The following is a 23,387-nucleotide window of genomic DNA, read 5'->3' on the forward strand; positions in this document are numbered from 1 at the left end:
CAAGCCGCTCAGATTCTCCGGGGGGATGGCATTTGCTATTCCTTTGAATACCTCCGTATGATTAAGCCATTGCTCTTTTGTTGGTTTGTTTTCTCCAAAAATGTCTCTTTCGGAGAGAAATACAGGTCTTGTTGTTTTGGACTGCGTTATAACAGCACCGGCGTATGTACGGGCTGAAGTTTGTTGTTCAGATACCTGTATATCGGCCTGTCCGCCATTTGCCGGTTTGGTTGGTGCATTGTTTTCTAAAGATTCTGCCATCTTTTGCTGTATGAAGTATTTGATATTTTCCTATATCTATATATTCTGATATCTGCGTTGTTTAACACTAATTAGGAATTGATTTACCCTGTCTTTATAGCCAAAAACGGAAATCTTACCTGGAGCCGATAACTTTCCCTCCACATTGGTTAAAGGGTAGATAACTCCACTCAAAACTGATTTGTTTTTTTAAAATTATCTGCACTTTTAATGAAGAAAAATGCATTTCCAAGGTATGGTGCTTTAAGTTAAATAGCCATCATCTGCGATCGCTGTCACAACATTGTACACACCAAGCTTACCTGTTTTAGTTTCAATCCTCCTTCTAACAAAACTTTCAGGATTCCGATCTCGGGAATGTCTACGAGTTCTTGTATACAATCGTCGGGAATCTGAAAATATTACTTGAATTAGCAATATCATATCGATGTTTTTTTTCTTTTATTTTTAAACTTCTTTAAGAAGAAAAAAATAACTTGTGACTGATACAATCACAAAAATGTGATTGTCCATGCGTCAAACAACTGCTAAAATATAAAATTACATTCATTAAATGAAACAGGAAAGCATTTTCATATATCGACGTGAAATGATAATGACGATCATTTGATCACACATGACATTAGCTGTAATAGTATAATGATGGCATTATGTAATGATGAAACTGTAACCTGTAAAAGTAAACATTACCTACCGGTATACTATCAAAAGCGAGCACGGTCAGATAAGGCGTTTGATTGGATGGTCCGCCTTGAGCTTTAAATTGATTGTGATTACGATTTCTGCTTTGATTACAGCTTCATTTTTGGCTATAAACGCGAACTTACAGAAGAGGACGTGAAATGTTAGTGGGAAAGAATAATTGTAGCATAATCTTAATTTTACATCTATAAATTGTTTAGATGTATTGATATTGATCAAGAACAAGTAGACGTTAATGAATGTGTGTTCAGTGATAGTGTTCGCATTGCTTTTAACGTTTAATAAAGTCAAATATGTTTTTTTTTTTTTCAAACAGATAGATATTTTTTCAGCTGTGAATAATAGGTAAATGCCACCTGGAGAACGACGAACACGATATAAAGCAATTTCTATGTCTATGTTGAATTTACTGGTAAAATCCATTCTTCCAGTAATAACAACGGCAAACAGATGAAAGCTAATATTGATATTTGAGAGCGATTTTGCAGAAATATCGCAAGGATGTTGCATTTATACCGGAGACACTTGTTGTTTTCTCCAAGGATATAACATCAAATTGAATAACCACATTCTGCGATCACTGTCAGGAATTTATTCAAGAAGAGCATACCCGTTTTAGTTCCACTCATTCTTCTAACAAAACTTTTAGTATTTTTTCTTTTCGGAAAAATGATTTACAGTACGCGTTAGGTTGATTTGTCTTCACCAACTCCCATAGTTACGAGTGTCACACGATTGTAGGGGAATATTGTAGCCGGTGTTCCAATTCGGGAGTTGACGAGTGTAGGGGATTACGATCGTAAAATATAGGTGTCAAGACTCATAGCTGGAGACATGATATTGTTGCTGGCAGTAGGTTACTATTGCACCTAATTATACCAATCCAGATATTTCGTTACATCGACAGCACAATAATATTATACCCTAAAAGCTGAACTGAAATATAAGCCTTTTCATGTTTATTTTCTTATTTTCAAGGACGAAATGAAATGAGACTCATATAATATATACGTGTTCTTGGTTTGTTGACAAAGATGTACATTTTCGATAATTAGTTAGATATATTTGTAAAAAGAAACCAAAACTATTAGGAAGTAATATTTGTATAGGTGAATATTTGATTCAATACAAATCGGTCGATGGAGTACTCTGTGTAGGGAGCATTATTGTATAGAATGTTTTATAATAGTAAAAACTTAAACATAAGAGATATATACGTTTCGTATATGTATAGAATTGTATTCACTCAGTACAATTCAATATGTTCCAGTAAAGTACATGTATTTTTAATTGATAAGCATGCATTGGCAGAAATACAAATTGTGTATTACATATAAATTTATATACAATGTACAATGTATGGTGTCGGTATACGGGCGGCCACTCGAGTTTTGAGCCAATGTCAGCCGGTGTTTCAGCCAAAAATCAACTGATTCGGTCGACGAGATTAGTGCACGACACTGTGGTGGTGTTTGGCAACTTAACCACCAGATGCGTACTCTAACAGGCTACAGTTACTAATAAACTGAAGCTGTCTTATACATTTAAAGGAAAACAAACTTTTAATGATTCATGTGCCAAAAAACTACACACTGAAATTTCTAAACTCTTCATTTGGAATTTAGTAGATTTAGGAGCCAAACAGAGCCATTACCATATCTAGTCTTTTCTAAAATATTTTAAAGCCGATTTTTGAAATCGACAAACAGTTAGTAAAATAAAAGTTACAATTTAACATTGACTGACGCTAAAAATCTCACCTGGTTTGGATCAGCACCACTTCGTAGAAGGTGACGAACATTTCCAATGTCTCTGTCAAGTACAGCCTCATATAAGTCAAACATGACCTGAATGATATCATAAAACAATATGCATATTAAACTTTCTTATTTCGCATAGAAAAAAATGAATATATTATTGGATATACAAAAAAACATACATATATTTCTTTATTTCCTTTCGTTAGAGATTTACATCAATCATATCTTTGTTTACATCAAAACAAATCAACAAAGTATATGCAAAATCAGAGAAGAGTGTTCATCTCTGAGATCATTGCAGGCACCAGATCAGCAATGTTCAACATCATTAAAGCCCACTTTTCGTGGTCCAAGTAAATGTCCTTTGAACTTCCAAGAATAAAATTGCATTGTCTTTCGTCTGTTAAATGGTCAAATTTTACGTAATCCGATACGTCTAATACGTTTACTAAAAACTCTAATAATGCATCGCGACTTTTGAATAGTGCCGGACACTGGACTAGAAAATGAACCGTTATATCATCAGTTTAAAAAAATAATAAACAATATTGAAAAAAGATAAAACAAAATTACAATAAATCAAATGATGCCGCACAAAATATTTTGTCTGCTTTCAAACTAATTGAGAACCCCTTTGGTGTTACTATATGAATATATCACTTATCACTTGAATATATACTTAGGTTTGTTCAATAAAAAAATAATTAAAAATAAAACATTTTTTTAAATCCACTTAATTTATTTTTGTAAATACTATTTTGTGTAATAAATGTTTATATTACACTAAATAATGCTGTATTCAGTGAATGACATCTTATATTATATATTATTAACCTAGTTACTTTCTTTCCGTAAGCCACTCTATTAAGAGACAACTCTCCATCAAGAGACCAATTTTCGATTTCTCTTGAGTGGTCGCTTTAAGACAGATTCGACTGTGTGCTTTTTTGAATTGCATGATTTAAACCATTGCATCATAATAGCACAGCAAACTGAATATAGAATCACGATGTTTTCGATCGGTAATTTAATTTGAGAAAACCCCACCTATATATCGATACAAGCGCGAGTTCACTTTTTCGTGAAAAGCTTCGAAACCGTTTAAATATCATCTAAACTGAATACATTAGAGTTAAGTGACATATTCGAAGAGTCGTGCAACACTTGTTTACCTAGATTTTAGATAAAATGATATAATCGTTGTGAAAGAGGGTAATTTTGTACTATCGCGTCACCAGTTTCACACTGGCTGCTTCTTTCCCTGTGTCCAAGATTATCAAAAATATCAAGAGCAATGAAATGAGCAAAACAGTAAAAAATATGTTATTTCTTTTGTGTCACTTTTGGAGTGAACAAATAAAACTATCTATTTTTTTTCTCAAGTATGGAACTGATAGCAGATATAAACCATCAAATCTGTGTTTTCTGTTCGTCCCGACTGATATATACCATCGTAATATATGCTGTACAAGAGTACTGTTAAATTACTTGTTTCTTTGTATTTTGGTTAGTAAATTCTATACATGAATATTAAGTTTCCTAACAATTTTTAAATTATCATGACTTTTTGTCGTCTAGGGATTCAAACATTTTTTTTTAATGTATTACTAAATAATTCACAAAATTTACATGCTCATAGCTCTTCATAATGTTTTTTTGTTATCTTTTGTTGCACTTCTTTTATCGCTTAAAATTTGTTCAATAGTTTCCTCTAATATTTTTAAAATTATTATTATTTTCCCTAGTAAATGGTAATTATTTTTTTTTCTTTTAGAATTTGAATCTCAGGCATTGATTTTCCATGTTTTTATTTATCTAACAACAAATTACTTTTTAGAAAAGATTATTCACTGGTTAAATGAAAAGCGAGTGGAAAAGGGAAAAAAAAAAGATACAATTAATATTGAATGGAACAGGGTTGCCAAACAGCTGACGCGTGTTGTTGTACATGATCATGAGTATATACATGGTTAAGAGCTAATGAACAACATCACCCCTAAATGTACCATATCGTTGTTATATAATAAGATAAATCAATAAAGCCAACCTTCTTGATTATTTATACAGACAGCGCTCTGTCTCCCGGTCGCCCAACTTCCTCTTTCTTCAGCACAAAACAGTGCACATTTCACAAAGAAAGCCTTTAATAATTTTGGATAACTTAGATATTTGGATTGATACAAAAACAACCTATCCAGATATTGCATGGTATATAATGTCGACTCTAGCAATTTCTCAGATATTGAGGAGTGCGTTTGAATAATTCAGACACCATATAATGCATTTGACCTCCCTAGTTGGAAAATCTACAAAATTGTACACACTAAAATATTAACAGGTTCACTTTGATTGCTACCCTTCTTCACATCTTGCTGAATAATGACGTCACAATAGCTTATCATGACGTCATGGAAAGTCCGTTTTCGCTAGATTTGAGTACGACATGGACCTGGTGGAATCTTATACCAACCCCAAAGGTGATGGTGACGTCATATCACCTGACGTCACCATTTCTGTATTTGGGTACGACCACGATGTTTTGGAACCTTTTATCAACCTGGGATGATGTCACGAAGTGCAGAATGGTATTATTTGGTGGATATCGTGTTGTATTAAGGCGGGGCAGTGTATTTTCAGCCAATCAAGAGCGTGTAAAACACACAGCCATATAAAATATGATTTTTTTATAAAACATGTCAGCACACAAACATGCAAATTTGCGCATATATGTATATTGTCCCCTTACAGAGACACACCATGGTCTATAAAAGTTGACGTTCCTGCTACTGATAAGCGCTCGGTATTAAGGGAGTAGGACAACTGGTTCGTCAGTTTTCAGAATAATGTGACCGGGTGGGATGTGTTGCTTAGTGTCTTCGACAGCATGTTTCAGTGATATACATTATAAAAAGGGCAACAGTTCCACTATACAAGAAGGCACAACACGATTAAACTGCAGTCTCCCAAAACACCCAAAGCGCTCTTCATACACACAACACACAACATACATGGAAAGCTAATTATGGAAAGATAAATATCACCTTGAGAACGGCTAATTCCACATAAAGCGCTATATATGCTGAATATTTTGTCCTGATAGAAATCACCCTCGCAGTAATGAAAACTAAAAAAAGCTAAAAGCTAATATTGATATTTGAAAATGATTTTTTGAAAATATCTGCACTTTTTAATGAAGAAAAATGCATTTCCAAGGTATGGAGCATTAAGTTAAATAGCCATCATCTATGATCGCTATCACGACAGTGTACACACAGAGCTTACCTGTTTTAGTTTCAATCCTCCTTCTTTCAAAACTTTTAGTATTCCGAACTCGCGATTTTCTACGAGTTTTTGTATACAATCGTAAGGAATCTGAAATTTATACAGGACAAAAATATATGATGCAGTTTTTGTTTGCTTTTTTTCTGTTATAAATGTGACTAGTCATACTATAGTATCGATACTTTTTTCTCTATTTTAGCTTGTGATTGATCCCATCATTTAAATGTGATGGTATATACGTCAATTAATCGTTCAAATGCAAATTACATTAATTAAATGAAACAGTAAGGGAAAGCATTTTAATGTATCGACAAAGGTATAATTTGTTACTAAACGCAAACGTAAATACGAAAGTGGGACATGCTTGTGCAAAACAATGTTCTAATCGCAACTTTAATTTCACATCTTATAGGTATCATTTGGTATCATTGAAATTGTATTGATGAAGAAAAAACACCATTAGTTGGTGATTTCATATTAATGGGCATTCCTCGTAATTCTTGAATTAGCAATATTATATCGATGTTTTTTTTCTTTTATTTTTTTAACCTTTTTAAGAAGAAAAAAATATCTTGTGACTGATCCAATCATACAAATGTGATTGACCATGCGTCAAACAACTGCTAAAATATAAAATTACATTCATTAACTGAGAACAAGAAAGCATTTTCATAAATCGACGTGAAATGATAATGACGATCATTTGATCACACATGACATTGGCTATAATAGTATAATAATGGCATTATATATGATGAAACTGTAACCTGTAAAAGTAAACTTTACATACCGGTATACTATCAAACGCGAGCACGGTCCGGATAAGGCGTTTGATTGGATGGTCCGCCTTGAGCTTTAAATTGATTGTGATTACGATTTCTGCTTTGATTACAGCTTCATTTTTGGCTATAAACGTTTATAGCGTATTATCTCATTTTCCATATCCCTTCTGTTTTTATCCCCTTTAGCCTGTAGCATTTCATTGACATACCGGTAACATTAACAAAATATGCATGATCCAGACTTTTAGTTTTGTGTATACTTTAAATTTTGTTGATAAACGCAACTATGTTAATTAATTGAAACTCTTAAGGAAATTAACTATATATTGATGTGAAATGAATCTTATAAAATATTGACTGTAATACTATACTAATGCTTGTATGTAAGAATGAAGCTGCAAAGCATGCACAATTTTATTTACATAACAGTATAGTTTTTTTTATAAACGCAAACCTTAATAAACAGGCGAATATGCTTCCACAGCATAATGTTAATAGCACATGCACAACTTATATATTTTACATCTAAAATGAGATATTTTGTTTAAATGCAATTATATTGATCTTTTTTTAGATCATTTTATATTGACAGGCAATGCGATACCAGATGTGAATTATAGGAGACTGACTGCCACCTTCAGTAAACATTACCTACCGGTATAATATCAGAAGCGAGCACGGTCAGATAAGGCGTTTGATTGGATGGTCCGCTTTGAGCTTTAAATTGATTGTGATTACGATTTCTGCTTTGATTACAGCTTCATGTTTGGCTATAAACGCGAACTTACAGAAGAGGACGTGAAATGTTAGTGGGAAAGAATAATCGTACCATAATCTTAATTTTACATCTATATATTGTTTAGATGTATTGATATTGATCAAGAACAAGTAGACGTTAATGAATGTGTGTTCAGTGATATTGTTCGCATTGCTTTTAACGTTTAATAAAGTCAATTTTTTTTCAAACAGATAATTTTTTTTCAGCTGTGAATAATAGGTAAATGCCACCTGGAGAACGACGAACACGACATAAAGCAATTCCTATGTCTATGTTAAATTTACTGGTAAATCCATCCTTCCAGTAATGACAACGGCAAACAGATGAAAGCTAATATTGATATTTGAGAGCGATTTTGTAGAAATATCGCAATGATGTTGCATTTTATAACGGAGACACTTGTTGTTTTCTCCAAGGATATCACACCAAATTGAATAACCACATTCTGCGATCACTGTCAGGAATTTATTCAAGAAGAGCTTACCCGTTTTAATTCCACTCATTCTTGTAAGAAAACTTTTAGTATTTTTTTTCTTTTCGGAAATACTTTACAGTACGCGTCAGGTTGATTTGTCTTCACCCACTCCCAGAGTTACGAGTGTCACACGTTTGTAGGGGAATATTGTAAGCCGGTGTTGCAATTCGGGAGTCGACGAGTGTATGGGATTACGATCGTAAAATATAGGTGTCAAGACTCATAGCATGGAGACATTTCGTTACATCAACAGCACGATATATTATACCCTAAAAGCTGATCTGAAATATAAGCCTTTTCTTTTTTTATTTTCTTCTTTTCAAGGACGAAATGAAATGAGACTCACATAATATATACGTGTTCTTGGTTTATTGACAAAGATGTACATTTTTCGATAATTAGTTAGATACATTTGTAAAAAGAAACCAAAACTATTAGGAAGTAATATTTGTATAGGTGAATATATGAATCAGTGCAGATCGGTCGATGGAGTATTCTGTGTAGGGAGCATTATTGTATAGAATGTTTTATAATAGTACAAACTTTAACATAGGAAATATATACGTTTCTCATATGTATAGAATTGTATTCACTAAGTACAATTCAATATGTTCCAGTTAAGTACATGTATTTTTAATTGATAAGCATGCATTGGCAGAAATACAAATTGTGTATTATATATAGATTTATATATAATGTACAATGTATGGTGTGTCGGTATACGGGCGGCCACTCGAGTTTTGAGCCAATGTCAGCCGGTGTTTCAGCCAAAAATCAAATGATTCGGTCGACGAGATTAGTGCACGACACTGTGGTGGTGTTTGGCAACTAAACCACCAGATGCGTACTGTAACAGGCTACAGTTACTAATGAACTGAAGCTGTCTTATACATTGAAAACAAAACTTTTAATGATTCATCTGCCAAAAAACAACACACAGAAAATTTCTAATCACTTCATTTGGAATTTAGTAGATTTAGGAGCCAAAACAGAGCATTACCATATCTAGTCTTTTCTAAAATATTTTTAAAGCCGATATTTTGAAATCGATAAAAGTTAGTAAAATAGAAGTTACTATTTAACATTGACTGATGGCTAAAACATCTCACCTGGTTTGGATCAGCACCACGTCGTAGAAGGTGACGAACCTTTCCAATGTCTCTGTCAAGTACAGCCTCGTATAAGTCAATCATGTCCATCTGAATGATATCATAAAACAATATGCACATTAAACGTTCTTATTTCGCATAGAAAAAATGAATGTATTATTGGATATACAAAAAAACGCAGATAGATTTCTTTACTTACTCTGGTTAGAGATTGACATCAATCATATCTTTGTTTACATAAAAACAAATCAACAAAGTATATACAAAATTAGAGAAGAGTGTTCATCTCTGAGATCACTGCAGGCACCAGATCAGCAATGTTCAACATCATTAAAGTCAACTGTTCGTGGTCGAAGTAAATGTCCTTTGAAACTTCCAAGAATAAAATTGCATTGTCTTTCGTCTGTTAAATAGTCAAATTTTACGTAATACGATACGTCTAATACCTTGACTAAAAAACTCTAATAAAGCATCGCGACTTTTGAATAGTGCCGGACACTGGACTAGAAAATGAACCGTTATATCATCAGTTTAAAAAGATAATAAACAATATTGAAAAAAATAAAACGAAAATTACATTAAATCAAATGATGCCGCACAAAATATTTTGTCTGCTTTCACACTAATTGAGAACCCCTTTGGTATTACTATATGAATATATCAATGAAATGAATTATCTATACTTAGGTTTGTTCAATAAATAATAATTAAAAATAAAACATTTTTTAAAATCCACTAAATACATTTTTGTAAATACTATTTTGTGTAATAAATGTTTATATTACACTGAATAATGCTATATTCAGTGTATGGCATCTTATAATTTTATATGATCGACCTAGTTACTTTCTTTCCCTAAGCCACTCTATTAAGAGACAACTCTCCATCAAGAGACCAATTTTCGATTTCTCTTGAGTGGTCGCTTTAAGACAGAATCGACTGTATGATTTTTTTTTAATTGCATGATTTAAACCATTGCATCATAATAGCACAGCAAACTGAATATAGAATCACGATGTTTTCGATCGGTAATTTAATTTGAGAAAACCCCACCTAGATATCGATACAAGCGCGAGTTCACTTTTTCGTGAAAAGCTTCGAAACCGTTTAAATATCATTTAAACTGAATACATTAGAGTTAAGTGACATATTCGAAGAGTCGTGCAACACTTGTTTACCTAGATTTAAGATAAAATGATATAATCGTTGGTATTCGATATTTGTGAAAGAGGGTATTTTGTACTATCGCGTCACCAGTTTCACACTGGCTGCTTCTTTCCCTGTGTCCAAGATTATCAAAAATATCAGAGCAATGAAATGAGCAAACCAGTAAAAATTATGTTATTTCTTTTGTGTCACTTTTGGAGTGAACAAATAACTATCTAGTTTTTTTCTGATGTATGGAACTGATAGCAGATATAAACCATCAAATCTGTGTTTTCTGTTCGTCCCGACTGATATATACCATCGTAATATATGCTGTACAAGAGTACTGTTAAATTACTTATTTCTTTGTATTTTGGTTAGTAAATTCTATACATGAATATTAAGTTTCCTAACAATTTTAAAATCATCATGACTTTTTGTCGTCTAGGGATTCAAGCATTTTTTTAATGTATTACTAAATAATTTTCAAAATTTACATGCTCATAGCTCTTCATAATGTTTTTTTGTTATCTTTTGTTGCACTTCTTTTATCGCTTAAAATTTGTTCAATAGTTTCCTCTAATATTTTTAAAATTATTATTATTTTCCCTAGTAAATGATAATTATTTTTTTTTCTTTTAGAATTTGAATCTCAGGTATTGATTTTCCATTTTTTTTATTTATCTAACAACAAATAACTTTTTAGAAAAGATTTTAAATCAATTTTATTTATGTCGCAACACAGTTATTCACTGGTTAAATGAAAAGCGAATGGAAAAGGAAAAAAAGATACATTTAATATTGAATGGAACAGCGTTGCCAAACAGCTGACGCGCGTTGTTGTACATGAGTATATACATGGTTAAGAGCTAATGAACAACATCACCCCTAAATGTACCATATCGTTGGTATATGATAAGATAAATCAATAAAGCCAACCTTCTTGATTATTTTATACAGACAGCGCTCTGTCTTCCGGTCGCCCAACTTCCTCTTTCTTCAGCACAAAACAATGCACATTTCACAAAGAAAGCTTTTAATAATTTGGATAACTTAGATATTTAGATTGATACAAAAACAACCTATCCAGATATTGCATGGTATATTATGTCGACTCTAGCAATTTTCTCAGATATTGAGGAGTGCGTTTGAATAATTCAGACACCATATAATGCATTTGACCTCCTAGTTGAAGAATCTTACAAAATTGTACACACAAATATTAACAGGTTCACTTTGATTGCTACCATTCTTCACATTTTGCTGAATGATGACGTCACAATAGCTAATCATGACGTCATGGAAAGTCAGTTTTTCGCTAGATTTGAGTACGACATGGACCTGGTGGAATCTTATTGACGTCACCATATCTGTTTTTGGGTACGACCACGATGTTATGGAACCTTTTATCAACCGTGGATGATGTCACGAAGTACAGAATGGTATTATTTGGTGGATATCGTGTTGTATTAAGGCGGGACAGTGTATTTTCAGCCAATCAAGAGCGTGTAAAACACACAGCCATATAAAATATGATTTTTTTTATAAAACATGTCAGCACACAAACCTGCAAATTTGCGCATAAATGTGTTCTGTCCCCTTACTGAGACACACCATGGTCTATAAAAAGTTGACGTTCCTGCTACTGATAAGCGCTCGGTATTCAGGAGTAGGACAACTGGTTCGTCAGTTTTCAGAATAATGTGACCAGGTGGGATGTGTTGCTTAGTGTCTTCGACAGCATGTTTCAGTGATATACATTATAAAAAGGGCAACAGTTCCACTATACAAGAAGACACAACACGATTAAACTGCAGTTTCCCAAAACACTCACCGCGCTCTTCATACACACAACACACAACATACATGGAAAGCTAATTATGGAAAGATAAATATCACCTTGAGAACGGCTAATTCCACATAAAGCGCTATATATGCTGAATATTTTGTCCTAATAGAAATCACCCTCGCAGTAATGAAAACTAAAAAAAGCTAAAAGCTAATATTGATATTTGAAAACGATTTTTTGAAAATATCTGCACTTTTAATGAAGAAAAATGCATTTTCAAGGTATGGAGCATTAAGTTAAATAGCCATCATCTATGATCGCTATCACGACAGTGTACACACAGAGCTTACCTGTTTTAGTTTCAATCCTCCATCTTTCAAATCTTTTAGTATTCTGATCTCGCGATTTTCTACGAGTTCTTGTATACAATCGTCAGGAATCTGAAATTTATACAGGACAAAAATATATGATGCAGTTTTTGTTTGCTTTTTTTCTGTTATAAATATGACTAGTTATACTATAGTATCGATACTTTTTTTTTATTTTATTTTGTGACTGATCCCATCATTTAAATGTGATGGTCTATGCTTGAATTAATTGCTCAAATGCAAATTACATTAATTACATGAGACAGTAAAGGAAAGCATTTTAATGTATCGACAAAGGTATAATTTGTTAATAAACGGAAACGTAAATACGAAAGTGGGACATGCTTGTGCAAAACAATATTCTAATCGCAACTTTAATTTCACATCTTATAGGTATCATTTGGTATCATTGAAATTGTATTGATGAATAAAAACACAATTAGTTGGTGATTTCATATTAATGGGCATTCCTCGTAATTCTTGAATTAGCAATATTATATCGATGTTTTTTTCTTTTATTTTTTTAACCTTTTTAAGAAGAAAAAATTATCTTGTGACAGATCCTATCATACAAATGTGATATGACCATGCGTCAAACAACTGCTAAAAATATAAAATTACATTCATCAAATGAAACAAGAAAGCATTTTCATAAATCGACGTGAAATGATAATGACGATCATTTGATCACACATGACATTGGCTGTAATAGTATAATAATGGCATTATGTAATGATGAAACTGTAACCTGTAAAAGTAAACTTTTCATACGGTATACTATCAAACGCGAGCACGCTCCGGATAAGGCGTTTGGTTGCATGGTCCGCCTTGAGCTTTAAATTGATTGTGATTACGATTTCTGCTTTGATTACAGCTTCATTTTTGGCTATAAACGTTTATAGCGTATTATCTCATTTTCCATATCCCTGCTGTTTTTATCCCCTTTAGCCTGAAGCATTTCATTGACATACCGGTAACATTAACAAAATATGCATGATCCAGACTTTTAGTTGTGTGTATACTTTAAATTTTGTTGATAAACGCAACTATGTTAATTAATTGAAACACTTAAGGAAAGTGACTATATATTGATGTGAAATGAATCTTATAAAATATTGACTGTAATAATATACTAATGCTTGAATGTAAGAATGAAGCTGTAAAGCATGCACAATTGCATTTACATAACAGTATAGTTTTTTTTTATAAACGCAAACCTTAATAAACAGACGAATATGCTTCTACAGCATAATGTTAATAGCACATGCACAACTTATATATTTTACATCTAAAATGAGATATTTTGTTTAAATGCAATTATATTGATCTTTTTAGATCATTTTATATTGACAGGCAACGCGATACCAGATGTGAATTATAGGAGACTGACTGCCACCTTCAGAACGACTAATGCCACACAGGAAGCATTACCCCGGTACCAGTATTGCTTTCCTCGTTCAGATAATTTTTTGTTCATAAGTTATACGGAAGATGGCACGTGCAAAGTATTTTGGTTTAAATCTTTAGTTAAGTTGATGAAATACAAAAACAAATATAAAAAAAAACAAACAAAAACACTTTACATGTTATAGTGAAGATGATCATTTTGCATCTTTGATCTTCATGAGAGGGTTGTGACAATTTGAAGTAGTTCACCCTCTTTTAGTAATAAGACCAATTGAATAGATAATACTACTACTACTAGGAAACATTTATCTGGGAGAGAAAATATCATGGATTTTCTTAATGCAACAAGACGCATGCTCCGTCAGATCATATTTAACACTATCGATGCCACGCCGGTCGCTAACTTTAACACTTCTCGTCGTGCTTTATTTGTGATTTGTAGAAGGAAGAACAGGCACAAAGATGCCCATGTCAAGTGTCCAGAACATGAATCATCGAACACTGGTCTGGTCGTGAACAAACACGGCTGTACCGACAAGACCAAAGAAGCATGTACCAGTAAACTGAATGCTTGGAGGCGTATTTATCACTATGTACGAGCAAAAACTGAACTGCTTATTAGTATAATAATAAATGCAATATTTTATGTATACCCATTGCATTGTTCCAACAGCTGCTACAATGTACAACAAGCAAAGGCACTGTGCAAAATACTAGCATCAATTTAATGCTTTATCTCGTTTTCATCAGAGTCTTTCTATTATTACCCGGGTTAATCAATGGACATGCCAGGTTTAGGGAGTGAGGGTTAATGGGGATTACATTACTTGGAAAAAGCTGTCCAACTAAGGTTAGTTCCTGACTGCGCTGCGAAGGGATTCATAATATTTTTTTTTCTTTGATGATAAAGTGGACAAAGAAAATGCATTAAGTATTTGTTTAACTGTAGACTAATTTTGCTTTGATGCCTATGTCGTACTTAAACCCTAATATATAGCAATATAGTATTTTGAAGTATTTGTAAGGAGAGCCAACATTGATATGATAGCAAAGGATCTGTTCTACTGCAGTTTCAGTTATCTGTCTCGAGAACAGGTCTTACTGACGAAACAAATATTTACATTTCCGTGTATTCCTTGATATATAATCCTTACCAACTGGGAAATCGTTTACACTTGTGTAAACGCAGTCGTTTCTCGCTCAAGAATACATACACTGGATTACTGACTTCCACAAGTAGTGTTAATGCGCATAATATTTGACCTATACTGTTTCTGTATGTTTTATTCTTTAATTAAACAATTTGAATGCGATGAGTATCTTAAATCATATTTCAGATAATAAAATATCTGATAAATATTGCATCAATACAAAGAAAAATGATAGTGTTGTTGTGGAACTATGTTTTGTGTACTTTCTGAACTTCAAAACATTTCCCGCCAACTTGGAATCAGCTGTTCCGGGATTCCATCAAGTGATCGACTGTTACATCAATCGTATAACGTTCAAAAAACGAAGTTTCATTTTATCAGAACATTACATTTTAAAAAAAATACTCGGTTGAAATGTAAATATAAGCAATTTTTTTTTTTTTTTTTACTGGTGTGTAAACTGCATTTGTTGGGACAGATATTTCAACATAATGCCGCTAACGCGCAACATTTAAAAAAATTGTCCCAAAATAGCAGTTTACACATCAGTAAACAACAAAAAATGAAAATCATCATTCACTAAGTGTTTGCAGAAACATTGCCCTGCCGTATGACGAGAATCAAAGTTTACATTTGAATTTCTACCTCAAGAGACGGTGATATTCAAACTCTCAGAGACATTGAATAAACGATGCAGCTGTTGATTATTAAGTTGTTTATACCGCGACGTGGAATTAACTCTCGGTAGAACTTTGACCGATTTACTTATTTCTCAGTGCCACGTTCATCATTGTCAGCGTCATCAATACTCACAAATGACGTCATCCCTATGTTGTGATTGCCACTTGACGTCCAAAAACTGATGTTGGAAAACGTATGTATCGTGGTCATTGTGTAAAAATACGTGACGTTTTCATACATGTTTAATTAACCTTTACTACTAATAATACATCTTGACGGATAATAATTCCATTGATAAGTTTTGTAGATTTAACGTGTATAAAACGAACTAAACCTGGATGGTAATGGCTTGAGGCTTGATGATTATCTGGCGGGAAATAGACGATGCTGTGTCGTGCGAATGCTTTTACATGTATAAATTTAGTCCGACATTGAGTTTTATTTTCTGGAAGCAACTATGAAGATTTGAACACAATAGGGACGTTAATGAGTATTATTTGACCCTAAAGATGTTCCCAATTAGAAGAATTTGATATCGATTGATTTCTTTATCAAATTGTGATTTTCGAATACTAATTAGTGTCTTTTAGCTACTGCAAATATTACTACACCTTATTTGCATATTTCGGTAAATACACGTTACCTAGAAAGCCCTGCCGTATTTCTATCGGCTAAAGACGAAACATAATTGTGGTTTAAAAGCAGGTGGCACTACTCGTGGTTGTTGAGTATTGAATCTATCGTGTGGAATAAATTCAATAGTCAATAACCACTCATTGTGTAACCTCTATTTAATCTAAAGCCAAGATTATAAAATTAAAGTATCTGCACGATGCACGATGGACGGAACATGATGAGTCAGATGACCTGATAAACCGTAAACAATAAAGGTTAATTATTAATATTCACTGACGCTAAACATCTCACCTGGCTTAGATCAGCATCTCTTTTTAAAAGTTTTGCAACTTTGTTTTCGTCTCCGTTCAGTACAGCCTTTGCTAAGTCAAACGTGTCCTAAATGACATCATGAAATCATTATGCATATAAAACGTTCCTATTCCGTATAGAACAAAATTAAAACCAATATATTATTCGATAATAAATATGCTAGAATTGCATAATTTAAACGTATGTTTTCATTATAATAGCAGTGCAAACTAAATTAAAATCATTACCTTTTGATCGGTGATTTAATTGGATAAAACAGAAAAACACCATATCCAAAAGTCGACATAAACGTAAAAACGAAAGGAATATAAATATCCACAAAGCAATTTGCTAGATCATCGCGAAATCGTTACAAAACCATGTACATAATATCTACAACGGAAACATAAAAGGAAAAAAAAACGTAAATATGACCCACAGGGCAATTTGTTAAATAACATTAATATTACTTGTGATATTAGTTCAGGATTTGCTACAATTCATATCTCAAACGATCTTTAAATACCGATTACTGTTTTAATAGTATCTAGGATGCGATTATTATATATTTTATATTTGTAGTGAAAGTGAGAACTTCCAAATATATCGACTAATTTTCCTTTTTTGAAGTATTTTACTAAAGTGACATAACCCATCGTGTCTTACGTTACTGTGGTATTCAACAGTATCATTTGCATTGAATTTTACTGTTGGTCCCAACAGAAGAACACATACTTCTCGATTAATGACATCAGAATTGCTAAACGTTGATGATTTGATAATCGTTACTGTTCTAATATCTAAAATTAAAAATAAGGAGGACATGCAACATCAACGGATTGGAAACAAAGTATCAAATAACAATTATCCTCTGATCTCTGTCATGGACCTTCTGCACAAAGAGTGCTTACCTTGTTTAGTATCAAACCTTCTTCTATCAACACCTCTAACATTATGCTATCGTCCATATCTACGATACGCCTAAAACAGTCTCTAGAAATCTGAAAATAATATACGACATGAATATATGTTAGTAATATTGTTTTCTTTTCAGAAATATGATTTACAGTACGCGTCAGGTTGATCTGCCTTCATCCACTCACAGACTTACGAGTGTCACACGAGTGTAGGGGATTTATTGTAGCCCGTGTTGCAGCTCGGAAGTTTACACCGAGCGCGACCTGGCGGGAGTCGACCAATGAAGGGGATTACGATCGTAAAATATAGGTGTCAAGACTGAAGACATGCTATTGCTGCTGGCAGTAGGTTAATATTGCACCTTACTTGTGTCGATTAATAGTAGCTGACACATCACTATCCATACACATTTGTCACATTTTAATGGATGAAATGAATTATGAATATACCATTTTAATTACACCAATCCAGATATTTTGTTACATAGACAGCACAATTATATTATACCCTAAAAGCTGATCTGAAATGTAAGCCTTTTCTCATTTTTCTTATTTTCAAGAGGAAATGAAATGAGACTCACATAATAATATATACGTGTCCTTGGTTTCTTGACAAAGATGTACATGTTTCTGCTTTTTTCACTCAAAATTTTGACATTTTCTGTCTTAAAAATGTAGCAAAAATTTTATATGTTACATTTTCCTTACAAATTTGTGATTATAAGGGGTAATTATTTACACTCTTCAGAAAAATAATACAATTTGATGACATAAAACATTATTTTGATGCCTTTTTGGATCAAAAAGGGAACCCTGTCATACACCTCTACTGGGCAACTTTAATTTGGCCACAGCACAGGCCCGGGGACCTTTTGATTTTTTTTTAAACATATTTCAAAGATTTGCAATAATGTTGCTCCATATAACATTTAGGTTTGATAAAATTGATCCTTGGGCAAATTTCCATTGTTCGTGAAAGAGATCCTTTCATTAGAAAGGAAATTACAAGGAGTTGGTGATTTCATATTCACGAAATCTGAGCTACCTGGAAAACGACTTATTCCACATAAACGTACTTTTTGAATTTGATGTTGTCCTGCTAGAATCCATCTTCCAAGCAATAACAATTGAATAGAAGTGAAAGCTTGAAACACCAAGTTCAATAACAATTTTCTGTGATCTCTGTCACGACATTCTGCACACAGAGAACTTACCTTTTTTAGTTCCAAACTCCTTCTATCAACACCTCTAACATTCTGCTATCGTTCAAATCTACGATACGACCTAATAAAACAGTCGCTAAAACACTGAAAATAATGTAAGACATAAATAAATGTTGGTAATAGTTTTTTCTCTTTTCAGAAATATGATTTTCAGTGCGCGTCAGGGTTGATTTTTGTCTTCATCCACTCCCAGAGTTACGAGTGGCCACACGAGTGTAGGGGATTATTGTAGCCCGTGTTGCAGCTCGGGAGTTTACACCGAGCGCGACCTGGCAGGAGTCGACGAGCTGTAGTGGATTACGATCGTAAAATATAGGTGTCAAGACTCATAGCTGGAGACATGATAATTGTTGCTGGCAGTAGGTTACTATTGCACCTTACCTGTGTTCGATTTTATAGTAGCTGACACATCACTATCCATACACATTATGTCGCTTTAATGAATGAAATGAATTTATGAATATTACCGTTTTAATTAAACCAATCCAGATATTTCGTTTACATCGACAGCACAATTATATTATACCCTAAAAGCTGATATGAAATATAAGCCCTTTTCTTTTTTATTTTTCTTATTTTTCAAGGACGGAATGAAATGAGACTCACATAATATATTACGTGTTCTAGGTTTCTTGACAAATATGTACACTTTTCTATAATTAGGCAGACATTTTTTTCAAAAAATATACACATCACAACATATACAGAAGATACAAATGAAAGACGAAGACAATAGAAGTTACATTTGTTGAGTTATTTCAAATTGAATATTTTAACGTATGTACATACATATATTTACTAGTAACTTATTAACGTAACAAATACACACATACTACCATTCACATAAAAGGTCTATCAAGAGTTATTTCCCTTCCTACAGATGTAGTGAGAAATTGAACTAGGGAGACAACTCTTGATAAAAAATTACACCAAAGACAGGACAAAAAAGGGGGGGGGGGAGTAAACCTAGGTCACAGATCTTTCAATAATTTTTAAAAATATTACTGTGGTTATACATTTAACCAATTTTAACCAAATTTAATATGAATTTTTTAGACTGTTTAAATTGAGTTCTCTTTCTAGACATTTGCAGTTGTAAATGTATTGTTTTACTAGAAGCAGTATCAAATTATCAATATGGAAATTAGTATTTGTACTATCTTGTTTGCCGAAGATAAATCCTGTTTTTCAAATCTAAGACTTAAATTATTAGTAATTATAGAAATTCTTAATTGTTCAATCAAATTTGATACATTTTCACAGTCCCAAGATATATGAGTGATTGTATCTGGATGTGTTTTACAAAATGTACATAGATTGTTGTTTGATTTACCAATTCTTAAAAGAAATGTTTTTGTAGTTAGTATTCTGTGATTTATTCGGAATTGTAGCCATTGAAGCTTTGAGCTAGTAGTATCATTAAAAAGGTTGTTTATAAATATTTCCCCATTCATCCCGATCAATTTCAATTATTTTGATCCATTTATTTTGAGCAGTAGGTATAACTTCATTTTTAATTAAAACATAATATATATTTTGAACACCTTTTTTACAACTTAAAATCAATTTGAGGTTTATTGGTATGTTAGGAAGAGTTATATTTTTTTCAGAGTCAAAACTTTGTTGATTGTTTCTGATGACATGATTAATGGCATTTTTTATACCCTGATATTCTAGAAAATTGGTCTGAATATTATACGTTTTCCGAAATTCTTCTAGACTAAATATGGATTTGTCTGTTTTCAAAATGTTATAGATAAATATAACACCCTTTTCATACCATAACTTCTTAAAAATAACTTTATGATTTATTCTGATTTCATTATTAAACCAAATAGGGTTTTCTAAAATATTTGTTTTGTAAATATTACTTGAACTTAAGGTCGTACACCAAGCCTCTAGAACATCTCTCCCAAAATATTTTTTTTACAATTTTTAGATTGTTTCTTTATGTGTTCAATTCCAGTATTCGCTAATTTTTGTTTGTCAAATAGAGATCTATCCCAGTATTTTCCTTCTTTACAATAAATTCTTATCCATGATACTTTTAGAGCAGTTATAAAAGATTTTAGATGAATCATTTTAAGCCCCCATTCCTCATATATTTTTTAATAATTACATCTCTTTTAATTTGATCCGGTTTACCATTCCATAAAAAATCAAAGCACAGACAATTAATTGGTTTAATATAGAAGTTATCAGGATTTGGAAGCCATATAAATAAGTGCTTGAACTGGGATATTAGTAAGGTTTTTATTACAGCTATTTTGCCAATTGGTGTAAGAATTCTTTTGTTCCAAATTGAAATTAGTGATTTTTAGTTTGCAAGTTTTTTGTCGAAATTCAGTTGGATTTATTCTGCTTAGATCTACATCATATTCAATATCCAATAGATTAAAGCGTGTAATTAGGCAGATATATTTGTAAAAAGTAACCAAAAATATTAGGAAGTAATATTTGTATAGGTGAATATATGATTCAATGCTAATCGGTCGATGGAGTACTTTGTATAGGAAACATTATTTTATAGAATGTTTTATAATAGTACAAACTTTAACATAGGAAATATATACGTTTCTCATATGTATAGAATTGTATTCACTCAGTACAATTCAATACGTTCCAGTAAAGTACATGTATTTTTAATTGATAAGCATGCATTGGCAGAAATACAAATTGTGTATTATATATAAATTTATATACAATGTACAATGTATGGTGTCGGTATACGGACGGCCACTCGAGTTTTGAGCCAATGTCAGCCGGTATTTTAGCCAGAAATCAACTGATTCGGTCGACGAGATGAGTGCACGACACTGGTGGTGTTTGGTAACTAAACCACCAGATGCGTACTGTAAACAGGCTACATTTACTAAATTAATGAACTGAAGCTGTCTTATACATTGAAAAGAAAACAAACTTTTATGATTCATCTGCCAAAAAACTACACACAGAAATGTTTCTAATCACTTCATTTGGAATTTAGTAGATTTAGGAGCCAAACAGAGCCTTTACCATATCTAGTCTTTTCTAAAATATTTTAAAGCCGATATTTTGAAATCGGATATACAGTTAGTAAAATAGAAGTTACTATTTAACATTGACTGACGTTAAACATCTCACCTTGTTTGGATCAGCACCACGTCGTAGAAGGTGACGAACCTTTTCAATGTCTCCGTCAAGTACAGCCTTATATAAGTCAAACATGTCCATCTGAATGATATCATAAAACAATATGCACATTAAACGTTCTTATTTCGCATAGAAAAAAATGAATATGTTATTGGATATGCAAAAAAAAGCATAGATTTCTTTATTTCCTCTGGTTAGAGATTGACATCAATCATATCTTTGTTTACATCAAAACAAATCACAAAGTATATACAAAATCATAGCAGAGTGTTCATCTCTGAGATCATTGCAGGCACCAGATCAGCAATGTTCAATTAAATCATTAAAGTAAATGTCCTTTGAACTTCCAAGAATAAAATTGCATTGTCTTTCGTCTGTTAAATGGTCAATTTTTTACGTAATACGATACGTCTAATACCTTTACTAAAAACTCTAATAATGCATCGCGACTTTTGAATAGTGCCGGACACTGGATTAGAAAATGAACCGTTATATCATTAGTTTAAAAAAAATAATAAACAATATTGAAAAAAGATAAAACAAAATTACAATAAATCAAATAATGCCGCACAAAATATTTTGTCTGCTTTACACTAATTGAGAACCCCTTTGGTATTAATATATGAATATATCACTGAAATAAATTATCTATACTTAGGTTTGTCCAATAAAAATAATAGAAAATAAAACATTTTTTAAAATCCACTTAATATATTTTTGTAAATACTATTTTGTGTAATAAATGTTTATATTACACTAAATAATGCTGTATTCAGTGTATGACATCTTATATTTTATATTATTAACCTAGTTACTTTCTTTCCCTAAGCCACTCTATTAAGAGACAACTCTCCATCAAGAGACCAATTTTCGATTTCTCTTGAGTGGTCGCTTTAAGACAGATTCGACTGTGTGCTTTTTTTGAATTGCATGGTTTAAACCATTGCATCATAATAGCACAGCAAACTGAATATAGAATCACGATGTTTTCGATCGGTAATTTAATTTGAGAAAACCCCACCTAGATATCGATACAAGCGCGAGTTCACTTTTTCGTGAAAAGCTTCGAAACCGTTTAAATATCATCTAAACTGAATACATTAGAGTTTAGTGACATATTCGAAGAGTCGTGCAACACTTGTTTACCTAGATTTAAGATAAAATGATATAAATCGATATTTGTGAAAGAGGGTAATTTTGTACTATCGCGTCACCAGTTTCACACTGGCTGCTTCTTTCCCTGTGTCCAAGATTATCAAAAATATCAGAGCAATGAAATGAGCAAAACAGTAAAAAATTATGTTATTTCTTTTGTGTCACTTTTGGAGTGAACAAATAACTATTAGTTTTTTTTTTCTCAAGTATGGAACTGATAGCAGATATAAACCATCAAATCTGTGTTTTCTGTTCGTCCCGACTGATATATACCATCGTAATATATGCTGTACAAGAGTACTGTTAAATTACTTATTTCTTTGTATTTTGGTTAGTAAATTC

At 32.4% G+C, this 23,387-nt stretch overlaps 2 protein-coding genes and 1 long non-coding RNA gene across 3 annotated transcripts in view; all 3 read right to left on the bottom strand.

The window, feature by feature from the left end:
- Positions 1-563: 563 nt before the first annotated feature.
- Positions 564-6,098, bottom strand: LOC138306138 (uncharacterized). Its single transcript, XR_011205785.1, has 3 exons — positions 6,006-6,098; positions 2,724-2,810; positions 564-653 (listed from the first exon to the last, which is right to left on the bottom strand). It is a non-coding gene; the product is annotated as an uncharacterized lncRNA (long non-coding RNA).
- A 2,849-nt stretch (positions 6,099-8,947) lies between these two features.
- Positions 8,948-21,974, bottom strand: LOC138305790 (uncharacterized). The gene is made up of 7 exons (XM_069246058.1): positions 21,882-21,974; positions 18,750-18,842; positions 17,530-17,619; positions 16,619-16,705; positions 12,435-12,524; positions 9,150-9,239; positions 8,948-8,959 (listed from the first exon to the last, which is right to left on the bottom strand). Exons 3-7 carry the CDS (start codon positions 17,584-17,586, stop codon positions 8,948-8,950), a joined length of 336 nt encoding a protein of 111 aa, XP_069102159.1. The 5' UTR covers positions 17,587-17,619; positions 18,750-18,842; positions 21,882-21,974.
- The window catches only part of LOC138305791 (putative ankyrin repeat protein RF_0950), a 35,776-nt gene continuing 31,326 nt past the window's right edge, over positions 18,938-23,387 (bottom strand). The window contains exons 6-7 of the mRNA XM_069246059.1: positions 21,882-21,971; positions 18,938-19,045 (exon numbers count right to left, since the gene is read on the bottom strand). Coding sequence (XP_069102160.1) covers positions 18,938-19,045; positions 21,882-21,971 — 198 coding nt within the window. The remainder of the gene's footprint in view (positions 19,046-21,881; positions 21,972-23,387) is intronic.

The sequence above is a fragment of the Argopecten irradians genome, chromosome 13 (assembly GCF_041381155.1).
Source record: "Argopecten irradians isolate NY chromosome 13, Ai_NY, whole genome shotgun sequence".
Classification (NCBI taxonomy): Eukaryota; Metazoa; Mollusca; class Bivalvia; order Pectinida; family Pectinidae; genus Argopecten; species Argopecten irradians.

Bases quoted from the DNA above. Each gene is read 5' to 3' on its own strand.
- LOC138305790 (XM_069246058.1), bottom strand. From the start codon at position 17,586: ATGGACGATAGCATAATGTTAGAGGTGTTGATAGAAGAAGGTTTGATA. The intron at 12,525-16,618 runs GTGAGATGTTTA...TATAAATTTCAG, and splicing joins GAGATGCTGATCTAAGCCAG to ATTCCTGACGATTGTATACA. The intron at 9,240-12,434 runs GTAAGCTCTGTG...GATATCATTCAG, and splicing joins GAGGATTGAAACTAAAACAG to ATGGACATGATTGACTTATA.